At 38.0% G+C, this 19,910-nt stretch overlaps 1 protein-coding gene across 4 annotated transcripts in view; it reads right to left on the bottom strand.

Moving 5' to 3' along the window:
- Pir (pirin (iron-binding nuclear protein)) overlaps nt 1-19,910 on the bottom strand; it is a 114,995-nt gene that overhangs the window by 42,940 nt on the left and 52,145 nt on the right. For all 4 annotated transcript variants that reach the window (XM_013507011.1, XM_013507012.1, XM_013507013.1 and 1 more), the window contains one exon: nt 3,310-3,394. In XM_013507011.1, the coding sequence (XP_013362465.1) occupies nt 3,310-3,394 (85 nt within the window). The remainder of the gene's footprint in view (nt 1-3,309; nt 3,395-19,910) is intronic.

The raw sequence follows: 19,910 nt of genomic DNA, 5'->3' as shown, positions 1-19,910 counted from the left end.
GTTGTTTCCAAGATTTAGCTATGACAAACTGTGCTGCTATAAATGTGGGTGAAACCCTGTATCGTTTTGTTTTTGCGTTGTTTTGTTTTTGTCTATGTTGCTGGTATTTTGCTATTGTTTTTTTATTATTCTCTTTAAAATAAAAAATATTCATTATGACAAAAATAAGACACATGGACAAATGTGTGAATGCACACCTACCCATTCTCTCACGAGACAGCGTAGGGTGATGGCTGAAAGGAGAACACAGATAAGATGAACTATGCTCTTCCTGCTGGTAGGGTCACAAGGAATCTATTTTCATACGCTGCCCTTAGAAATGTGACTGCCTCTTTTGATTACCATCTGGCAATGCCTTTTAAAATTAAATATGCATATACCTGGTGACCACCCCTGGGAATCTGTCCTACCAAAATAAATCTCCACACAGAAAGACAGATGCACAAAAGTGTTCGCTGCAGACTAGTTTTCAGTAGTCAAGCACTAGGGAAAAAGTGAGTGATCATTGTTAGGAAAGAGCTAAATCTATTGCAGTGAACACATGATGTAGAATATCACTGTGAAAAGGAACCACATAAGGAGCCATAGAGGAGCCACTGTGGAAAGGATTTCCATGAGGTTTTGTTCAGTCAAAAAATAAGGTGCACTAGGATGGGTGAAAGGGGAAAAGACAGTAAGGAAAAGGGAAAAAATGCAAGTCAGTTATACTATTAGTGTTTTTTAATTCATTATAAAGGAAGGTTTGTGTTAATATGAATTGGAGAAATTTTTATGCCCATATCTTGTACCCTGAGCAACTACTTTAAAGATAACAACATGTACTGTATTAACTATTGTTATTCATCTATGATTTTGTTATGAATTTTTGTTTTACCTTTTTTCCAGAAAATAAAAAATAAGATGCAAAAAAGTATTTAAAACTACTCTAGTTTAGTAAAACAATGACAAATTAATCCTATATGTGTAGCTTTTCATGAACATATATGTTAAGTGTAGAAAGAAGTGTGGAAAAATACAGTAAGATTGAATTCAAGGATGGATGTGGACTGCATACTAGATCGAGGATGTATAAAGAAGGGTGCTGCTAGGGGATAAGAGAAGGATAAGGATTGGAGGGAATCAAACAGCCAAAGTACAAGTTATCTCCCAACAAAGAAAACCCCAGGACTAGAGGGATTCACTGCTGAATTTCATCAAACCCTTAAAGAATTAGCACCAATGCTCCTTGACCTGTTCCATGAAATACAAAGGAAGGAAAGCTTCCAAATTCATTCTATGAAACTAGAGTCACCCCAATACCAAAAACAGATAAAGTCACAAAAGGAAGATTATAAATCAATACCCTTGGTGAACACAGATGCAAACGTACTTAATAAAATACTCTGAAATTGAATTCAAAAGCACATTAAAAGCATAGTACACAATGATCAGACTGGTTTCATTCTAGAGATGGAGGGATGGTTCAACATACACACATCAATGAACAGAATGCTCTATATAAATAAAATCAAGGACAAAACTCACACGACTATCTCAACAGATATAGGAAGAGCCTTTGACAAAATTCAACAGCCCTTCATCATAAAACGCTGAATAAACTAGGTATAGAAGGATCTTACTTCAATATAATAAAGGTTATATACAAGAAACTCATACCAATATCTTATGGAATGGGGGAAAACTGAAAGCATTTCCTCTAAAGTCAGGAGCCTGACAAAGGTGTACATTCTCAACTCTCCCGTTTAATACAGCACTTGAAATTTTAGCCAGAGCAAGTTTTAGTCAGGCAAGAGAAAGAAATTTTAAAGGGATACAAATACAAAAGGAGGAAATGAACTTATCTTTGTTTGCAGATGACATGATTCTATACTTACAAGATACTAAAGACTCCATCAAAAGATTCTGACCACAATGAGATCCCATCTTACCCCAGGCAGAGTGACTATCATCATTAATACAAAAAAAAATGCTGGCAAAGATACTGGGTGTGGGAGGAACTCATACAGTGAGTGAGAATGTAAATGAGTACAGCCACTGTATGGAGGCTCCTCAAAAATCTAAAAATAGAATTACCATATGATATAGCTATACTACTTGGCATAGGCTCAAAGGAATGAAAGTCGACACACTACAGAGATACAGAGATACCTGCATCCCCATGGTTAATCCATCATAATTCACAATAGTCCAGTTATGGTATAATCCTGGGTGCCCATCAGAGAATGAACGGATAATGACAATGAGGTACATATATATAATGGTGTATTATTCAGCCACAAAGAAAACTGACATTGTCATCTACAGGAAAAGGGATGGAACTGGAGATGATCATGTGAAGTGAAGTAAGGCAGACTTGGAAAGACAAATATCTCATGTTTTCCCTAATATATGAAATTTAGAAAAGAAAAAGATGACATGAAAGTAGAAGGGGTATTGTCATACTAGAATAAAAGAATCAAAGTGGGAGAGAAGGCCCAGTGAGATCAATGGGGGATGTATATGATCAAACTATGTTACATGCATGTATGAAAATGCATGTATGAAAAACCCAACATTCTGTATAATTAATATGCACTAATAAAGCATACATATGAAAAATACAAGCCAAAAGCACTTCATACAACAGATAGGGTATGCTCATTGTCATACAAATCACACATAAAAACCAAGAACCAATTATTGGGTCCACCTTTTTTTGAGGTGCTAGGGAAAGAACCTACGGCTTCGTGCATACGAAACAGGTGCTTGACCACCAAGCTTTACCCTCAGCCTTAACCATTTTTTAAAATAGATCTGACCCTAAATATTTGGGAGTTTTCCAATTAGTCCTTGGATTCAAATGTTAACTTAAAGGTAAGCCTTCCACAACCAGATCCACATCAAGCAAAACTTGCAGCTCAATCAAGTATGCACTTGTTCTTAAGTAACACAGGTTTGAATCTGCAGGAACACTGTGATTTAATAGCAGCCAGAATGTCAGAAGATAGAGTGTTTTATTTGCTTTCTTTTATCCACTAAGTCTTGACATGGCCTTGGGCAAGTAACTAATATATGGTCCCTTAGTTTTCACATCTATAAACTGAGGGTGTGGGCCAGAAAGTCAGGCTCTACTATTCTGTGAATTCATCTTGATGTTTTTTTACTTGAAGGAACACAGAATATTTGCTAATTTAAACATAATTTAACATAAATAAACTTCACAGAACTTTGTGCTGAGCTTCAGAAACAAGCACATTCCTGAGAAAGGATCCCCCTTGGTATTTTGGTTATTTCCCCGGCATGATTAGTAAACCCCAGAATCCATCATACCTTTAGGAATAGGCTGGGAATGCTTCGCTCCTTGGTCCAATTTGAAGTCCAAATATAAGGTTGGTGTGCGAGTGTAAACCTTGGACTGAAAAGAAAAAAGAAAAGTATCAGCATTTTTCTAAGAATAAAGTTCTTCAGCTGGGCCCTGCTTTAAATAAAACTAGATCCATTATATTTATGATTCCTCTTAAGGAAGTGCTGCTAAAGCCATGTGGGCTGCTAACTCAGCCCCACTTAAAGGTCTTGGTCTACAAATTAGCTGTCTTAGCTTTACAACATGGTTGAACATTAATTTCAGGACGACAGCTTCTTTTTTGCAAGACTCAATAAAGCCATTTCCATTTTGAAATTTTAAAAAGCGGATGGTACATGTTTTTCTTCTCACTTGGCCTTCTTGCAAAAAAAAAAAGTGGTCTGCCACTGAAGGCTTGAAAAATCCCTAAATCTAAATGTAAGAAAGGCAAACTTTTGCAGGATGGTCCACTGTAAACAGTAGCTTTGATTTCATCAACAGTTAAGCAGTTTGTAATTCAATACAATGCCATTATGAATCACTGGTATAAGCCAAATCCAGGAGATTAGCATTGCTGCTACAAACTTGATGATGTCTCATTGCTAATCACGCAGCCCCAGTGGCTCTGTTCTAATTTTTTAAATTTAAAAGTGCACGCTAAAATGAAAAAGCGTGTAACACCAAGCTTGAGAAGGATGTGGAAGAACTGGAACTTCCACTCTGCTGGTGGCACTGTAAGCTGTGGCAAACATGGGGCAGTGTGTAGTACAGATGGATCTGTGCAGAACTTATGACCCAACAATCTAACTCATACGTGCATACCCAACAGAAATGTACATAAATCTTAAAAGTGGCACTATTGATAATGGCTCCAAACTGGAAATATCCCAAGTGTCTGTAACAATAGAATGGATAAATGAATGGTAATACATGTACATAGCTGAATACTATGCAGTAAGGAGAATGAATAAGCCCAATGGCATGTAACAAATCAGAGGAATCGTGCAAGCATAATACTGAGCAAGTGAAGGCAGATGTATGATTTCATTTCTATAAAGTTCAGAACAAGGTTGTGATGGCTAATCTTGATTGTCAACCTGACTAGACTAAGAGATGCCTAGGAAATTAGTAAAGCACACTTCTGGGTGTGTCTGTGGGGCATTTCCAGAGATGACTGGCACACTGGACAGAAAATTGAAGATCTCTCTGATTGTGGGTGGCATCCTCCAATAGGGTTACAGCCTGGACAGAATGAAAAGGGGAAGAAGTGAGGCTCCACTTGAAAGCTTGATTCTGCTTGAGCAGGTGCATCTTTTGCTGCTACCACCACCAGCGGACATCAGACACCAGCTTCTTCAGCCTTTCAACATGGATTCATACTAGCGACTCTCTAGGGAGCTTCCAGGCCTTGGGCCTCAGAATGGCCCTGAGAATGGCCCCTCAGAATTGGTCCCGCCTGTTCTATGGCTTCCACCTTCCTAGACTGAGCAGCTGCTGGCTCCTCGCTCTCCAGCATGCAAACTGCACTTGTGGACCATCTAGCCTCGGGTTCTATAACCATATTTAATAAATTCCCTTCAAAATTATACATTCCATTGATTCTGTTCCTCTACAGAACCCTAACCAATCCAAAGGTAAAGTTAACCTACAGTGTCAGAAGTCAGAAAAGGAGTTACCTTGGGAAGATTAATAAGTGGAAGGAGTTTTAAAAGGGGAGAGGGCTTCAGGGGGACTAGTAACAGTCTGTTTCTTGATTTGGCTGTTGGTGTCATGGGTATGTTCACTTGGTGAAAATTCTCTGAAATGTGCACTTGATTGGTGTACTTTTCTCTACTTATATTAGATTTTAATAAAATCCTTATGTTAAAATATGTGATTGTAAACAAAGAGAACCCAGAGCCCATAATTATCCTCTATAAGGAAAACATTTTGCAGAGAATAATTATGTAAGTTCTATAAGAACATTAACATTTCTGCTTTTCTCATCATTGAATCCTTAAGGCCAGTCCATAGTATTTGTCACATAGTAGGTGTCCAATAAATATTTATAGAATGATGTTTCATAGTGGAAAACTCTCATGTATAATAACACATGTATTGATGGTACATATAGGGTATCCATCAACATCTATATGTAGCAAAATCTCCATCTTCAGAACAGGTGAATTTGTATGATCAAAACATATATCTGTACAGTAAATCAGAATTATAAGTAGTGTTGACTCTCAAAGGATTTTTTTCCACCCTATGAATATCTCCTATGGAAGCTTTGGACTTTACGATAGTCTGGTACACGGTTTTACATGGCTTGGAAGGTCAAGCAGCATTAAAGACAGCTTGAAAGACTGGAAAAGCAAATCCTTCGCCCATACATAAAAGAAATCAGGAAGACCATGACATCAAATGCAACCTGATACCAAAGATTCACAGTCAGTCTGAAGAACCTGAAGCACACATAAACCAAGGGCAGCACAGGATGGACACTGAATTCTCTAGGATCAGTAGGTGTGTAAGGCACCATCTGGAAAGAGTCTGCTTTTGTCTGATGAAGGCTTCTAAAGTTTCCTCTAAAAATGTCAAGCGCAAATCCACATACGATCAGATAACTCCTCTGGGCGACATGTAGTTTCCTTTTAGAAAAAAGATCCCTGGTTGGTTTAAGCATCTTTCCCAATCTCTGCCTCAGTGGCAGAGGCAGTATACCAGCCTTCATCATAAAGAGGTTCTTAGCTTAAGTTTTTCTGGCCTTCTCCCAGAATGTGGACACAAATATCATCTTGAATTGGAAATCAGGAGTCTTTGATGCTAGTATTGTTTTACTTGCTGACTAACAAAACACTTATCTCCTTCTGGGTTTAGTTCACTCATGTGAAACTCTTGTGAGGGAAACTTGCATAGTTAAATCAATTTCCTATGTCAGACGTTCTAAGTCAGAAAATTAGAGTTCTTCTCCACACTCTGATTTTTAAATTTCCCTTGCTGTTTCTCAGACTGGAGCTGTAGAGAAGGGAGAGTGTGGTTGGGGTGGGGGCAGGCAGCTAGGGCTGTGGGGAAGTGTGTGGGGCTGCTGGTCAACTCCCTGGATTCTTACCCTCAACTACTAATCTTGCCCTCCACCCTGGCCCTTGTTCTCTTTCCTTGCCTCCAGCTTCTCAACCGAATCCAGGTTTTAAGAAAATAAGTAATTTACCTGTCTGATAAGACTGCCACTGCCTGGATACATGCGTTCATGCACACACAAACACACATTTTTTATCTATTTCATGTATTCATTTGGAAATTTTAAACAGAAACCAAAGAGAGACTTTATAAAGCTACAAATATATTCTACTGCCTTACAGGCAGTAGAATTAATTGAATTCACTGAATTTATTGAATTCATATTAGAGTTGTATTTCACAAAATCTATACCCTAATGTAGAATTCTGATTCTAGTATCCTTTTTGTATTGAAAATTGAATCATCGATGGTTTTAATAGAACATAACTTGAATAATCAATTGCCCCACCCCCAGTAAATGTATATACAGTCTATGATGAGTTTGAAGGTATTCCCATGAGTGTGTGTGTGTAGATATATGATTTTTTTTATCTCTTTGAGACAGAGTCTCACTATGCAGTTCAGGCTGGTCTTGACGTCACTTTGTAGCCCAGGCTGGTCTCAAACTCACAATGATCCTCCTGCCTCAGCCTCCAGAGTGCTGGGATTACAGGCATGTGCCACCACACCTGGTGATATATAATTTTTTTAAAAGATGGTAGGTGTTGTTTTCTGAATTTTGATCGTCTGTGGTAACTCTACTGAAGTAGCAAATGCAAACTATGTTCATTTAATTCAAAGACAATAATGCCAGCCTTGAATGCACTTTTAGCAAAACTGGATTCAATGTTCCTATTACACACACTGCTGACATTCAAGCATAAAGAAATATCACCGTTAGGCACATTTCTTGTTTTCTCCTGTGTTTGTTTTTACGTATAACATTAAAGTATTAATAGACCCTCAACGTGAAATGAGAACTTAATTAAATATTTCTTCTTTGGTTAAAATTTAGCTATCAGTGTATCTACTTCCACAAGAGTAAAATAAATTGATCTGTGACAAAGTAAAACATTGTTCCCCAAATCTGTTTCACCATGGACAGAACTAATGCTCTATAATTCCACCAATGAAATTGTTTTCATTTTCTCGTTTTCTTTTTAAACAATGTCTGTAAAGCTACTAAAATCCAAAGCTATTCATCCTTCTTTCTTCCCATTTCATAATCCTCTGTTAAAGGTATTTACACAACTTTCCTTTAAAGGGTTTAGCCTTTACTTGAAAAGTATAATAGTTTAAAATTTTATGGAACAAATATTGTGCAAGAAAGTTTCTAAAATATAAGTAACTCTTCATGAGCGGGTAAGAGTAAATTTTCCTAATCTACAACAAAAGGGGAACTACCAAGTGCAGGAGAGCTTTACGACTCTCCATAAATATGTCCAAACCAAACCCTTAATGAGTTTCAGACATCACTCCAATAATGACCACAAAACAACCAAGACAAAACGAGGTCTATAAAACCACTTCCTTCCAAATCCTTCCTCCACCTTACATCCCTCAAAGACTTCCTAGTTACCCTAGCTTTTGGTATGATACCCTGGCTTCCTTCCTCTGCTTTTATTCATAAATGTGATCTTAATTAGGAGAAGAAATTATTTCCATATGGAAGCCATATGGCTAAAAGTATCTTCCCAAGAAAAAGCAAAGAGCATGCTATGCCATTATATGTAAGTATGGTGAAGGGAACATCTTTAATTTCGCCACTACTTTTTTCACGGATAGCTGTTCCCATTCATTCCTGAGTGCTGTTTTGTTCACCACCATTCTGGCCTTCCCTAAAAGTGGGTGCCATTTAGTGTCACGTGTCAGAGCCATAATAAGTTATTTCACGTTTCTTAGGAGAAACTACTCCAGATGAGATTGGGTGTGTTCAGGGTGGTATGGCTGTAGACAGGAGAAACTACTTCAAAACTGTGATTTAGTGATTTTTCAGGAAATGCACTGCAATTCTCAATCTTACTATTATATGTTGCTGGAGAAAATTCCTCGAAGTAACTGTACTAAGGGGTGTCAATGCCCAATATGCTAGAAAAGAGTTTGTACCTGTTCAGAGACACTTCCTTCTTGTTGAGTCACCCTTCTAATGTTAGATGTTGTTTTATGGTGTGTGTGTGTGTGTGTGTGTGTGTGTGTGTGCGCACACGCACATGCGTGTACATGTGTCTTTGCTAACTTGTGGCAAACATGATTGCATGTAAATCTTGACCACATTTCTGATTTTTTTTGCTTTACATTGAAATTATGGACCTAAAGGTCTAGACAACGCAGCCTAGAGCAAATTGGTCAATGTAACCATCCAGTTAAACAGGAATTTGCTGAAAATGTCTAGGGCTAATTACTGTTTTTTCTAGTCCTAGTAATTTTGCTACCCCACAGAGTAGTTTTTCATCTCTTAATAATTGGACTTTTTTTTCATCCAATCCCCTAGTATTCTAAGGTTAACCCACTCAAACAAATTCCCTATTGTGGCAGGTTTAGATTTTTTCCTTGTCACAAACATAGAAAGAAAGAATTAATTGCTAAAAAGGAAAGAAAAATGAAAGAAAAAATCTGAAAGCCTTTGAAAAATGGGAAAGAGTAAAAACAACTGAAAAAAAGGTTAAAGACACCACATAGTACAAATACCAATGTTTCAACAGTCAGTATCTAACTTTAGAACAAATCATCATTTTGCTCATTTCTTATACTAACTGATTTGCTTTCATCTAAATTGTTTTTGATCTTATCACATGGTAGCGACCTGTAAAAAGTGTCCATCTTATCAAAATGTTGACCATCTTTTTTCAAATCTTAATATGAAAAGCAGAAATTGGTATCTCCTTACTTTTTAATTTGACTATTAGGTGACATTGGTATTAACTTAATAAATACTATGAAATATCATTAATATAAGAATAACAATAGCTAAATCTATTGAGAGTTTACTATGTACCAGGAACCATTCTGCAGATATCATGAGTGGTGATCAGGCCACTTGTATTTGCCTTTTAATAAACTATCTGTTCATTTACCTATCTAAATTTTCATTCATTTATTAATTTCCTCATTCAAAATACATTGAGAAGATGTGAGGGCTGTGACATCTGTCACCTCACTAATCAGCAGAGTGGATTCAGCTGATCTGGCTGGCGAGGCAGGTGTCCCCTTCCTCCCTCAACACTCCACATGTGTCCCTCCCGAAGCTGCAGCTCCTTCAGTGGAATAGGGCATCTCCCCACCCCCACATAGCAGGAATGTTTCTTTGGTCAAGGGTAGTGGAGTAGCTGTTCTCCCCTGCTATAACCTCCAAAAAACTCTCAAAAGATATTGAGAACCTACAATCTTCTTTATTATCCTTAAGTTTCCACATATACTTGGGTCTATTTCAGATAGGTTCTTTTTCTGCCAGTTACAAGACAGAGTTTCGGTGGGGGAAACTTCACCAACTAACTCAGGAATCTCAACAAATAGAATGTCTACTCTTCAAGGAGTTCATTTCATCATCTGGGACACCTCTTATGGCTGCTGAATCTCCTAATTTTCCTTCCACTATTTTCCCACTCTCACGGTCTACTGGGCTTTGCACTGGGAGAAAAATACATCAGCGAAGACGTAAGAGATTCATTACCAGATCCCCGTGCCCATCCATGGAAAACCATATTCTTCCCTTTCTCTTGAATATTTTAGGACTTAAGAAAATGAAAAGCAGATTAATCACCTTATTAAAAATTAACTTCCAATGCTTATTATTTAGAATAGGCCAATGTTCTTCAATGAAATGTCTTCTGTCCCCAATCCAAAGTACTCTGCTTTCTGAATTCTTGATTATTTTAAACAATTCTGATAAGGAGTGGGAGAGATTAGTTTCCATCCTCAGTGCCAAAGGTACTGTGGAAAGGATTAAAACCCTGTAATCATATTTTGACATATACATGAAGTGCTACACAAAGAGAAGACAAGGAGTTCCTAGGCAAGATGCCAAGCCCTCTGTGTAGGATGGGAGTTGGAGAGGGACAGAAAACATTCTTAGCTTCCATCAACATAAAGGATTGTGGGCAGTCTTTAGCATCAAGGCCATCCAACTGACCAAGAACTGTGGATGTAGACAAATTACACGACAGGCCTATCTCTATAGTATCATTTTCCAACTAGCCCTTCCTTAACCAATAGTAACACTCTATTCCCTCCATCCTCTTTTTATTTATAGGAGAGATAGTAAGGAGAGAAGGGCTAAAGAGAAAGAGGACAGAGATATTGACAGGATTCACAGTCCTGAAATTTAACTGAAGATACATTCCTCATGAAATTGGACTTTGGTTTCTCTACCTTTTGAGTCAGCATCCTTGCCCAGAGTTACAAATGTTCTAATTTTTTTGTTGTTGTTGTTGTTTTTTGTTGTTGTTGTTTTTCTCCGGTACCGGGGATCAAACTCACAACCTTGCACTTGCCAGGCAGGAGCAGTGCCGCTGAGCTAAATCCCCAGCCCCAAAATGTTCTAATTTCTTGAAAAACTATAAAAAATTAAAACCAGAGGAGAAAAATAGGTCCATCTCTTATGTAAATAATGCACATATAACCCTATAAAGGTAACAGTACAATGAAACTACAAATGGCCCCTAAATATGCCAACAAAGAGTCTTCCTATCCCTTATCTCCACCAATGGGTAATGTATTCCAAGACTTAGTCAGCAAATCTATCAACTGATTCTGGAATATTCTTCACAGGGCTTTGTAATATTTTTAATCTCTATCAGCTGCACTTGGTATTTGCTAAGACATTTTTAAGAGCTCTTGCAAGAAAGTGCATCAAGATGTAAGATGAAAAACTATTTGGCAAGGATAAGACTTCATAGAGCTCTGGGGATTGATACCTTTGTATAAATACGATCTTTCAGCTTTATGGCAAAGAGGGATTTTCTATGGTACAAGGCTGTCCTCTGTGACTATTTACAGGACATTCTGACACCAGCAGGTAGGAGTGTCTGCTTATATAGACAGACACTCCTGTTTGTCGAAAAGTACTCCTGTGTGCCTAAAAGTGCTCTTTTGGTACAGAAAGAAAGAAGGTTGTCCATTTTGAAATGAATTGTGGCTTCACTGAACTGCAATGTACTGTAACTGTAAATGCACATCAGACTGCAAAGGCTGGATACAAAAGTGTAAAATCTCTTACAATTTTGTATTCATGACATGTTCAAATGATATTACTTTGAACATTTAATTAAATAAACTATATTATTAAAATTAATTCTACCTGTTTCTACTTCTGAAAAGTATTCATTAGGAAATCTGAAGTTACATATTGCTTTCATTATATTTTTATCAAGCAGCTCTGCCTACAATCTTGTCAGTATGGCCTTATAATAAAGGGAAGCATGGGAAAAGAAAGAACCAATATTTATTAAGTACCTTCTGTGCTGCTAGGATGGAGATATATATATATATATACATAAATATATAAACCACAGACATGAGATTCAAACCCAGATCTGCTCAACTGCATAGTTTATGCTCGTTTTGGTCTACCAAATTATCAAAGGATTGCGTCTCTATGGTAGGTAGAGTTTGATAATGTGACAGTGAAATTCTTGTCATGTGTTAGGGCTTCTTAGCATCTCCTCAAACATCTACACAAGAGGTTCCCTACAACAACCAAGTTAACAGCTGGTGCTAAGTACAGAGTTCTCAGTCTCTCAATCTGTCTCTCCTTTCCCTCTTGCCCTCTCTCTCCTCCCTCCCTCTCTCTCCTCCCCCTTCCATTCTTTCCCCTCTCTCCTCCCTCCCTCTCTCTCCTCCCCCTTCCATTCTTTCCCCTCTCTCCTCCCTCCCTCTCTCTCCTCCCCCTTCCATTCTCTCCCCTCTCTCTCCTTCCCTCGCTCCTTGGTTGCCTGGGGTTGAGTTGGTCCCACACCATGGTCCATAGCATGTAGTTATCACACATCCATGAAAGCCCTTCATGTTTTATATTATTTCCCCCCATAACCCCCGGTACCACTCTCCACTGGGTCTCAGTCAAGGATATATAATGAGCATCCTTTCAGTCAATTCTAAGTATATTTATTGAGATATCTTGTTGTCCTTTAAAACTAAGTGGTACTGTGTATTAAATTGCTTTCTCATTCAACGTTATTTTCTGAGAGCTAGTAATGTATCTAAAGGTAAATGTAACTCAGTGCTTCTGGAAACTACATTGTATTCCTCTTATACACCCACCAGATTTTACTGATCCGTTCCCTAAATGGTGAACACCTACATCATCTTTGACTGCCTCCAACCACCAATGGTGCTGCGATTACCATCTGTAGTATCTGCTTGAGGAAGTCTGGGTGCAACAAATTCTCAGGAGGAAAATTTCTGGGGCATACCCTGTAAGCCATGGTAGGGTTATTGACTGATGCCAGCTTGCTTTTCACAAGGAATATATTAATCTGTCTCCCAGCCATAATGTTTCCATTTCTCCCTATCTTTACCAGTATTCGGCAGTGACCAACGTTCTAATTTTTGCCAACCTGAGAGGTGTCAAGTATCAGCATATTATTTGAATTCATATTTCTCTGCCTATCAGTGAGAAAAATATTTCTTCTATAGTTAGGTGGAGGATTTTCTTAAGGCCTGGTGCCTTCAGCTGCCCCCAACACAAGCATCTAACTTTGCAAGAAGACAGGAATGTTTCACTGCAGAGGGTGGAGACGGTATAGATACATGGTTTTGCTCTTCCTCCTATGTTAATGCTCTGCACTGACCAAGTGCATCAATCTTCTGCAGATATAACTGCTCTGGAGCTTGGAGAGTTGCTTGTGCAATGAAATTTCAGGGAAGTGGAGCTCGTACTGTAATAAATGTGTCTTCTATTACCTTTTGGGACTATTTATAAGTGAGACAAATGAGAATTGAGGTTGAATGAATTCAAGTTTGGCAGACCTAATGAAGCCACATCCTTATTCTACCCCAGCAAAGCAGGACTGAAATAGAATAAAAATGCTTTGATATTTTATTTAGAATGTAATTTTTAATTTTAATTTCTTTTGACTTGGTTTATAAAGGACAAGGAATTTTAAATTTGAACTTTACTCCCATCTTAGAACTCTGATGATAGGAGAGATCTGTGTTCAAAATTGGGATACTTTAACATTTAGGAAAAGTTTATGTCGTCAGTTGGGTTTCTCACACACCTCCATGTGGTTGAGAGTAATTTACCAGGGAAACAGAACGGGATGTGATTGTGCATCCAAAAAGTCCAATGTGCCTTGGTATGAGTTTAATGAAAATGCTCTCTGTATTCACTTCAGTTCTTTCTGGTAGGTCCACTGATTGCAGAGAGCAGAAGCTAGTTTTTGTGGGAGGAGGTCCATGCTGATAAACTCCTCATCTCCTTCCCAGAGATGGCAGTCACTGCTAAGTGGCTAATCAAATAGGTTACTAGAACAAAACACTGGTTGGTGTTAGAGGGAGCCCCTCCCTAATCTTCCAATAAGCAATAAGCAGCAACACTGCCAGCTGCTCTCTGCCTTCCTCACTCATACCTGGGAGTAAGGGAGTGGAAGAAGATAGGATCAAATGGTACAGGTGAGTCAAAAACTGAGCATGCTCAGATAAGCTCCGGACCTAGCCCTTGGGTTTTTTAATGTTTCTTTCTCTCTTCTTCCATGAAATAACAAAACTGAGTCTACAGAAGATGGGTACAACTGTATACCTCTGCCCAGGAATGGTTAATGAACTCAGGGAAGTTTTCAAAAGCCCAGGAAATCTCAGATACTGGTATACAAGACACCAGTCTCTTTTGTGACTGCTAGTAAAGAAGATGCCTGCAGATCTACCTGAACACCTTCCCAGTCTATCTCTTCATTCTGAACGTGGGAGGAGAAAGGAGCATTAATTTTTAGTCCTTTCCTCAACCTCAACACCCTACATTTGACTTGCACCGAATTGTAGGACCTGTTCAATGTATTAGTCTGCTTTTATCTGGCTGAGAGAGTCTACTAAACCCTACAAAAACATTTAGTGACAGTCATAAGAAACGCTTCCTCCAAACTTCTTTCAGACTGATAATTTAACAGGTGTCTTCAAATCAGTATCTTAGCCAAGTCTGGGTAGCCAGTCAGAGACACTCAAAGTCTCCCAAGGCATGGGGCTGGGGATTTAGCTCAGCGGCAAAGTGCCTGCATGGCAAGCACAAGGTCGTGAGTTCGGTTCCCGGTACCGGAGAAAAACCAAAAACAAAAAGTCTTCCAAGGCAGACAGAGACATAGGTGAGAACCAACTGTTCATAAGCACAACTGTCACAACCAGAAGAGAGGGCTTCTTGGGAAGAGAATCTGGTCAGGAAGTCTCAAATTGGCATTGGGGAAAGTTTTCTTTCTAAAAAAAAACTCAGATGAAGAGTGGAAAGACAAAAATCAAGGCTAAGTGAACCAAGATGGAGTAGAAGGGGGGTTGAGTTCTTTTTCTTCCTCCCTTTCACAGCCCAACTCTCCCTTTTTCTTGTGGATCGCTTACTTATAATTAAGAGAATAGCAGACAAAGGTGGGGAAATGAAGCCAGCACTACTTTAGAGTCTAAAAATGAGAAGAAAACAAACCAAAGGTAAGTATTTGAAAGTCGGGGGAAAGAAGGTACCTGTTCTGGACTTCAAAATGGCTTTTTAGGGGGAAACATTTAAAATGTCTCTAATTGCTATGTATACTTGGTCCAGAAAAAGAACTGTCACCATAATGGTTTCCTTTCATGCTGCTGAAAATGACTGTCTACAAAGAAGCAAAGAGAACAAGGGGACTTCTAACGTTTCAAGAAAAAGAGGTGAGTTATCATTGTTTCATTTCGCAATGAGCCTGGGCAAGCGGGCCATTAATCAATTCGTGTTCTAATCCACATGCACCAGTTACATCCTCAGTGTGAAAGACTACAATAGACAGTGACACGAGAGCAGGTTTTGGGAAGAATTTTACATGAAAAGGAAGGTGATGTTTCTCATTTTCGTGCTTAAACAACAAGCATGTGTTTTGGAGGCCTTCTTAACACATTGCTTATACAACTGGACGGCTTCATACCTCTGTACACGCTGTCTCCTGCCCTGTCACCACCTCCCATCCTTGCTTGCCAAGTCAGCCCTCTCCATTAGGCTTAGACCTGATTTTCTGAAACCTCCTATTCTGCCTTCCCACTAACCGCCCGCCATATTTACGAGTCTGCTGACTCACCACAGTATGCTCAACTTTTCAGCTGATGTACCTGTCGTTTGTTTTCATCTTTCTCACCCCATACCTTCACAGGTCTTGCACACACGTGACCCTTACACGTGTCTGCTGAGTGTGAGTGAGCAAATGTCATACCTTCCCACGATACTTTTCTGGGAATCCTTCCAATGTCCTATGCTAGTGTGGAAGTTCTTCTCAGAATGGCAGGTCTTTTCCATTTCCTCATCTCATTTTTCTAAGACAAGGGAATACTAAAAAGCCCCTGGATCTATACTGGATGCTGAAAAGGATTCTCTATGGTTTGAAGACCACCACATACTTCTTCTTTTCATAGAGAGGTTACTTTAATGATTCAGAATGCATTTGGGTTGAAATTTTAAAATATTTGGCTATTTTGAAGCACCTATGCCTGTACTCAGGAAAATTATATTTAAAAATAATTTATTGACATATAATTTCTATTTTTTCTGTGGTACTGGGGATCAAAATTAGGGCCTTTTGCATGCTAGGCAAGAACTCTACCACTGAGCCACATCCTCAGCCCTACATACTTCTAATGTATCAAGTAACCAGAATTATATATGACATGGAATTTGTTTAACAAATTGAGCATAAATCTGCCCAAATTATTCAAAAACTATATGGCTTCGAAGATTTCTGCTTGGGTTAAAATAAACTCCTATGTTTGTAGATATTAACAATATAGCTTTACATATGCCAGTATCAGTTGTAAGCACTGTCCTCCACTTTTTAGCTTTTAATGCAACATGCAAGGGTATAAAGATAATTCTTTGAACCTTACTGCATGTTTTTCCATGGTTAAGAAAAGCATGATGGGGCATTCTCTAAAACAGACCATATATTAATACATAGAACATGTTTAAGTAAATGCAAAGGAATTGAAATTATCCCATGTATACTATCAGGCCATAGTGCAATGAAATTGGAAATTAATGACAAAAGAAAGCACAAAAACTCCATAAACAGTTGGAAATTAAGTAACATCCTCTTGAACAACCAATGGGTCACACAAGAAATCAAAGTAGAGATTAAACACTATTTACAATCAAATGAAAATGTACATACAACCTACAGGAACCTGTGGGATGCAATGAAAGCAGTCCTCAGAGGGAAATTTATAGTGGTGAACACCCACCTTAGGAAAACAGAACAAGCAGAAATAAACAATCTTATGCTGCACTTCAAGTTCCTAGAAAAAGAACAGCAAGTCAAACCCAGAGCTCAAAGAAGGCAGGAAATTATAAAGCTGAGAGCAGAAATTAATGCGATGGAGACTAAAAAAAAAATACAAAGAATTAATGAGTCAAAGAGTTGGTTCTTTGAAAGAATAAATAAAATAGCTAAACCCCTAGCCAACCTTCTCAAAAAAAGGAAAGAAAAAACTGAAGTACACACAATGAGGAATGAAAGGGATAAAATCATTACAGATCCTGAGGAAATTCAGAAGATCATCAATGTGTACTTTGAAAATCTGTAGTCTCATAGGATGGAAAACACAGAGGAAATGGGCAGATTTCTAGATACATAAGAATTACCGAAGCTGAATGAAGAAGTTGTAAAACTCCTGAATAACTCAATATCAGCCAGTGAAATTGAGAATGTAATTAAGAACTTGCCAAGGAAGAAAAGCCCAGGCCCTGGTGGATTCGCAGCTGAATTTTACAAGCAATTTAGGGAAGATTTAACACCAATTCTTCTGAAACTCTTTAATGAAATTGAAAAGGAAGGAATCCTCCCCAACTCATTCCTGGAGGCAAGTATTATTCTGATACCAAAACCAGAGAAAGATCCAACCAAACAAGAGAACTGCAGGCCAATCTCCCTAATGAATATAGATGCAAAAATTCTTAATAAAATCTTAGCAAACAGAATACAACAAATCATCAAGAAGATTATATACCACAACCAAGTAGGATTCATACCAGGAATGCAGGGATGGTTCAATATCTGCAAATCAATTAATGTAATACACTATGTCAATAAAGCCAAGGACAAAAATCACATGATCATCTCCATTGATGCAGAAAAAGCCTTCAATAAAGCCCAACACTCATTCATGTTGAAAACCCTACAGAAAATAGGAATAGATGGCCTTTATCTCATGCTGATCAAAGCCAACAATGATGAACAAACAGCTAACATCATACTAAATGGTCAAAAATTGAAAGCTTTCACTTTTAAATCAGGAACAAGACAAGGATGTCCACTGTCACTACTCCTATTCAATATAGTTCTGGAAATACTGGCTAGAGCAATTAGACAAGAGACAAAAATAAAAGGAATAAGGATAGGAAAGGAAGAAGGGAAATTATCATTATTCGCAGATGACATGATACTCTACACAGAAGACCCCAAAAAATCCACCAAAAGGCTCATGGATTTAATAACCAAATTCAGTGGCATAGCTGGATACAGCATTAACAGTCAAAAATCAATAGCATTCCTGTACACAGGTAACAAACAGACTGAGAGAGAAATTAGGGAAACCACACCTTTCACAATAGCATCTAAAAAGATGAAATACTTAGGAATCAATCTAACAAAAGAAGTAAAACATCTATACAGTGAAAATTATAGTACTCTGAAAAAAGAGATCAAAGACAATATCAGAAAATGGAAAGATATTCCTTGCTCATGGATAGGAAAAAACAACATTGTGAAAATGGACATACTCCCAAAATTGTTGCACAGATTCAATGCAATCCCAATTAAAATACCATTAGTATACCCCACCAATCTAGAGAAAACATTCCTAAAGTTCATCTGGCACCAGAAGAGGCATAGAATAGCCAAAGCAATCTTGGGAAATAAAGCAAAGGCAGGAGGCATCACAATTCCTGACTTAAAATTATATTACAAAGCTACTGTGATAAAATCAGCATGATACTGGCACAAAAACAGACCTGAAGAGCAATGGAACAGATTAGAAGATACAGGTACAACTACAAACACACTCAGTCACCTTATCTTCAATAAAGGGGCCAAACATGTTCAATGGAAGGAAGATAGCCTCTTTCATAAATGGTGACAGAAAAACTGGCTTCCCACATGCCAAAGACTAAAACTAAACCCATGTCTTTCACCATGCACTAAATTAAAGTGAAAATGGATCAAAGATCTAAATATTAAAACAGAAACATTAAATTTATTGGAAGAGAAAGTAGATAAAAATCTTGACAGCATTGGGGGAGGCAGAGAGTTCATGAACAAAAGCAAACTACATGGGAAATACTTCAAAGAATCAACTGGGATCTCATCTTATTGAAAATTTTTTGCACATCTAAAGAAATCACCAATACAGTAAAAAGAAAACCCATGAATTGGAAAAACAATCTTAGCCAACTTCCCCTCAGACAAAGGACTTCTATCTAGGACATATAAAGATTAAAAAATAATCAGGCCACCCAAATTCAAAGACCCAATCCAAAAATGCACAGCTGAGATGAATACACACTTCCCGAATGAAGAGATACTAATGGTGAATAAATACATGAAAAAATGTTCAATGTCATTAGTCATTTGGAAATGCAAATTAAAACAACACTGAGATTCTATCTCACCCTGAAAAGAATGGCTATCATCAAGAAATCAACCAATAACAAATGCTGGAGAGGCTGTGGGAAGAAAGGAACCCTACTCCACTGCTCATGGGAGTGTAGATTGGTGAAACCACTGTGGAAATCAATTTGGAGATTCCTCACAAAACTAGCATTGGAAGTTCCATTTAACCCAGCTATTCCCCTTCTGGGTATTTTCCGAGAAGAATTAAAGCCATCATACCACAGCGATATATGTGCACCCATGTTTATAGCAACACAATTTGTTATAGTTAAATCTTGGAAACAACCCAGATGCCCATCCACTGAGGAATGGATAAAAAAGATGTGGTATTTTTATGAAATGGAGTATTACTCAGCTATTAAAAAGATAAACTCGAGGCTTTTATAAGTAAATGGGTGCAACTAGAGACCACACTCATAATGAAATAAATGGGGCCCACATGTGTGAACATCATATTGTGGCCTTGGTGTAGGAACCTGAAAGACTAGGTAAAACTCAAGACATACAATAGATGATAGGAAAGGGAAAGAAATTGCTCAAAGGAGGGAATGACTGGGATGAGGGAAAGAAGAAAATAGAAAGGCGGCAAAACATAAATATATATACGAATAACTGCAATAACTGTACTGCTGATGTCTGATGGTGTACTGAAATGAACAGTTAATGCTTACAATTTTTTATGTTCTGATCGATTTTGCATGCTTGTGTCTGATGGTCTGAGCAACTGATTT

Source organism: Chinchilla lanigera, unplaced genomic scaffold (genome assembly GCF_000276665.1).
Source record: "Chinchilla lanigera isolate Chin_1 unplaced genomic scaffold, ChiLan1.0 scaffold00118, whole genome shotgun sequence".
Classification (NCBI taxonomy): domain Eukaryota; kingdom Metazoa; phylum Chordata; class Mammalia; order Rodentia; family Chinchillidae; genus Chinchilla; species Chinchilla lanigera.
This window is presented reverse-complemented; position numbering and strand designations above follow the sequence as displayed.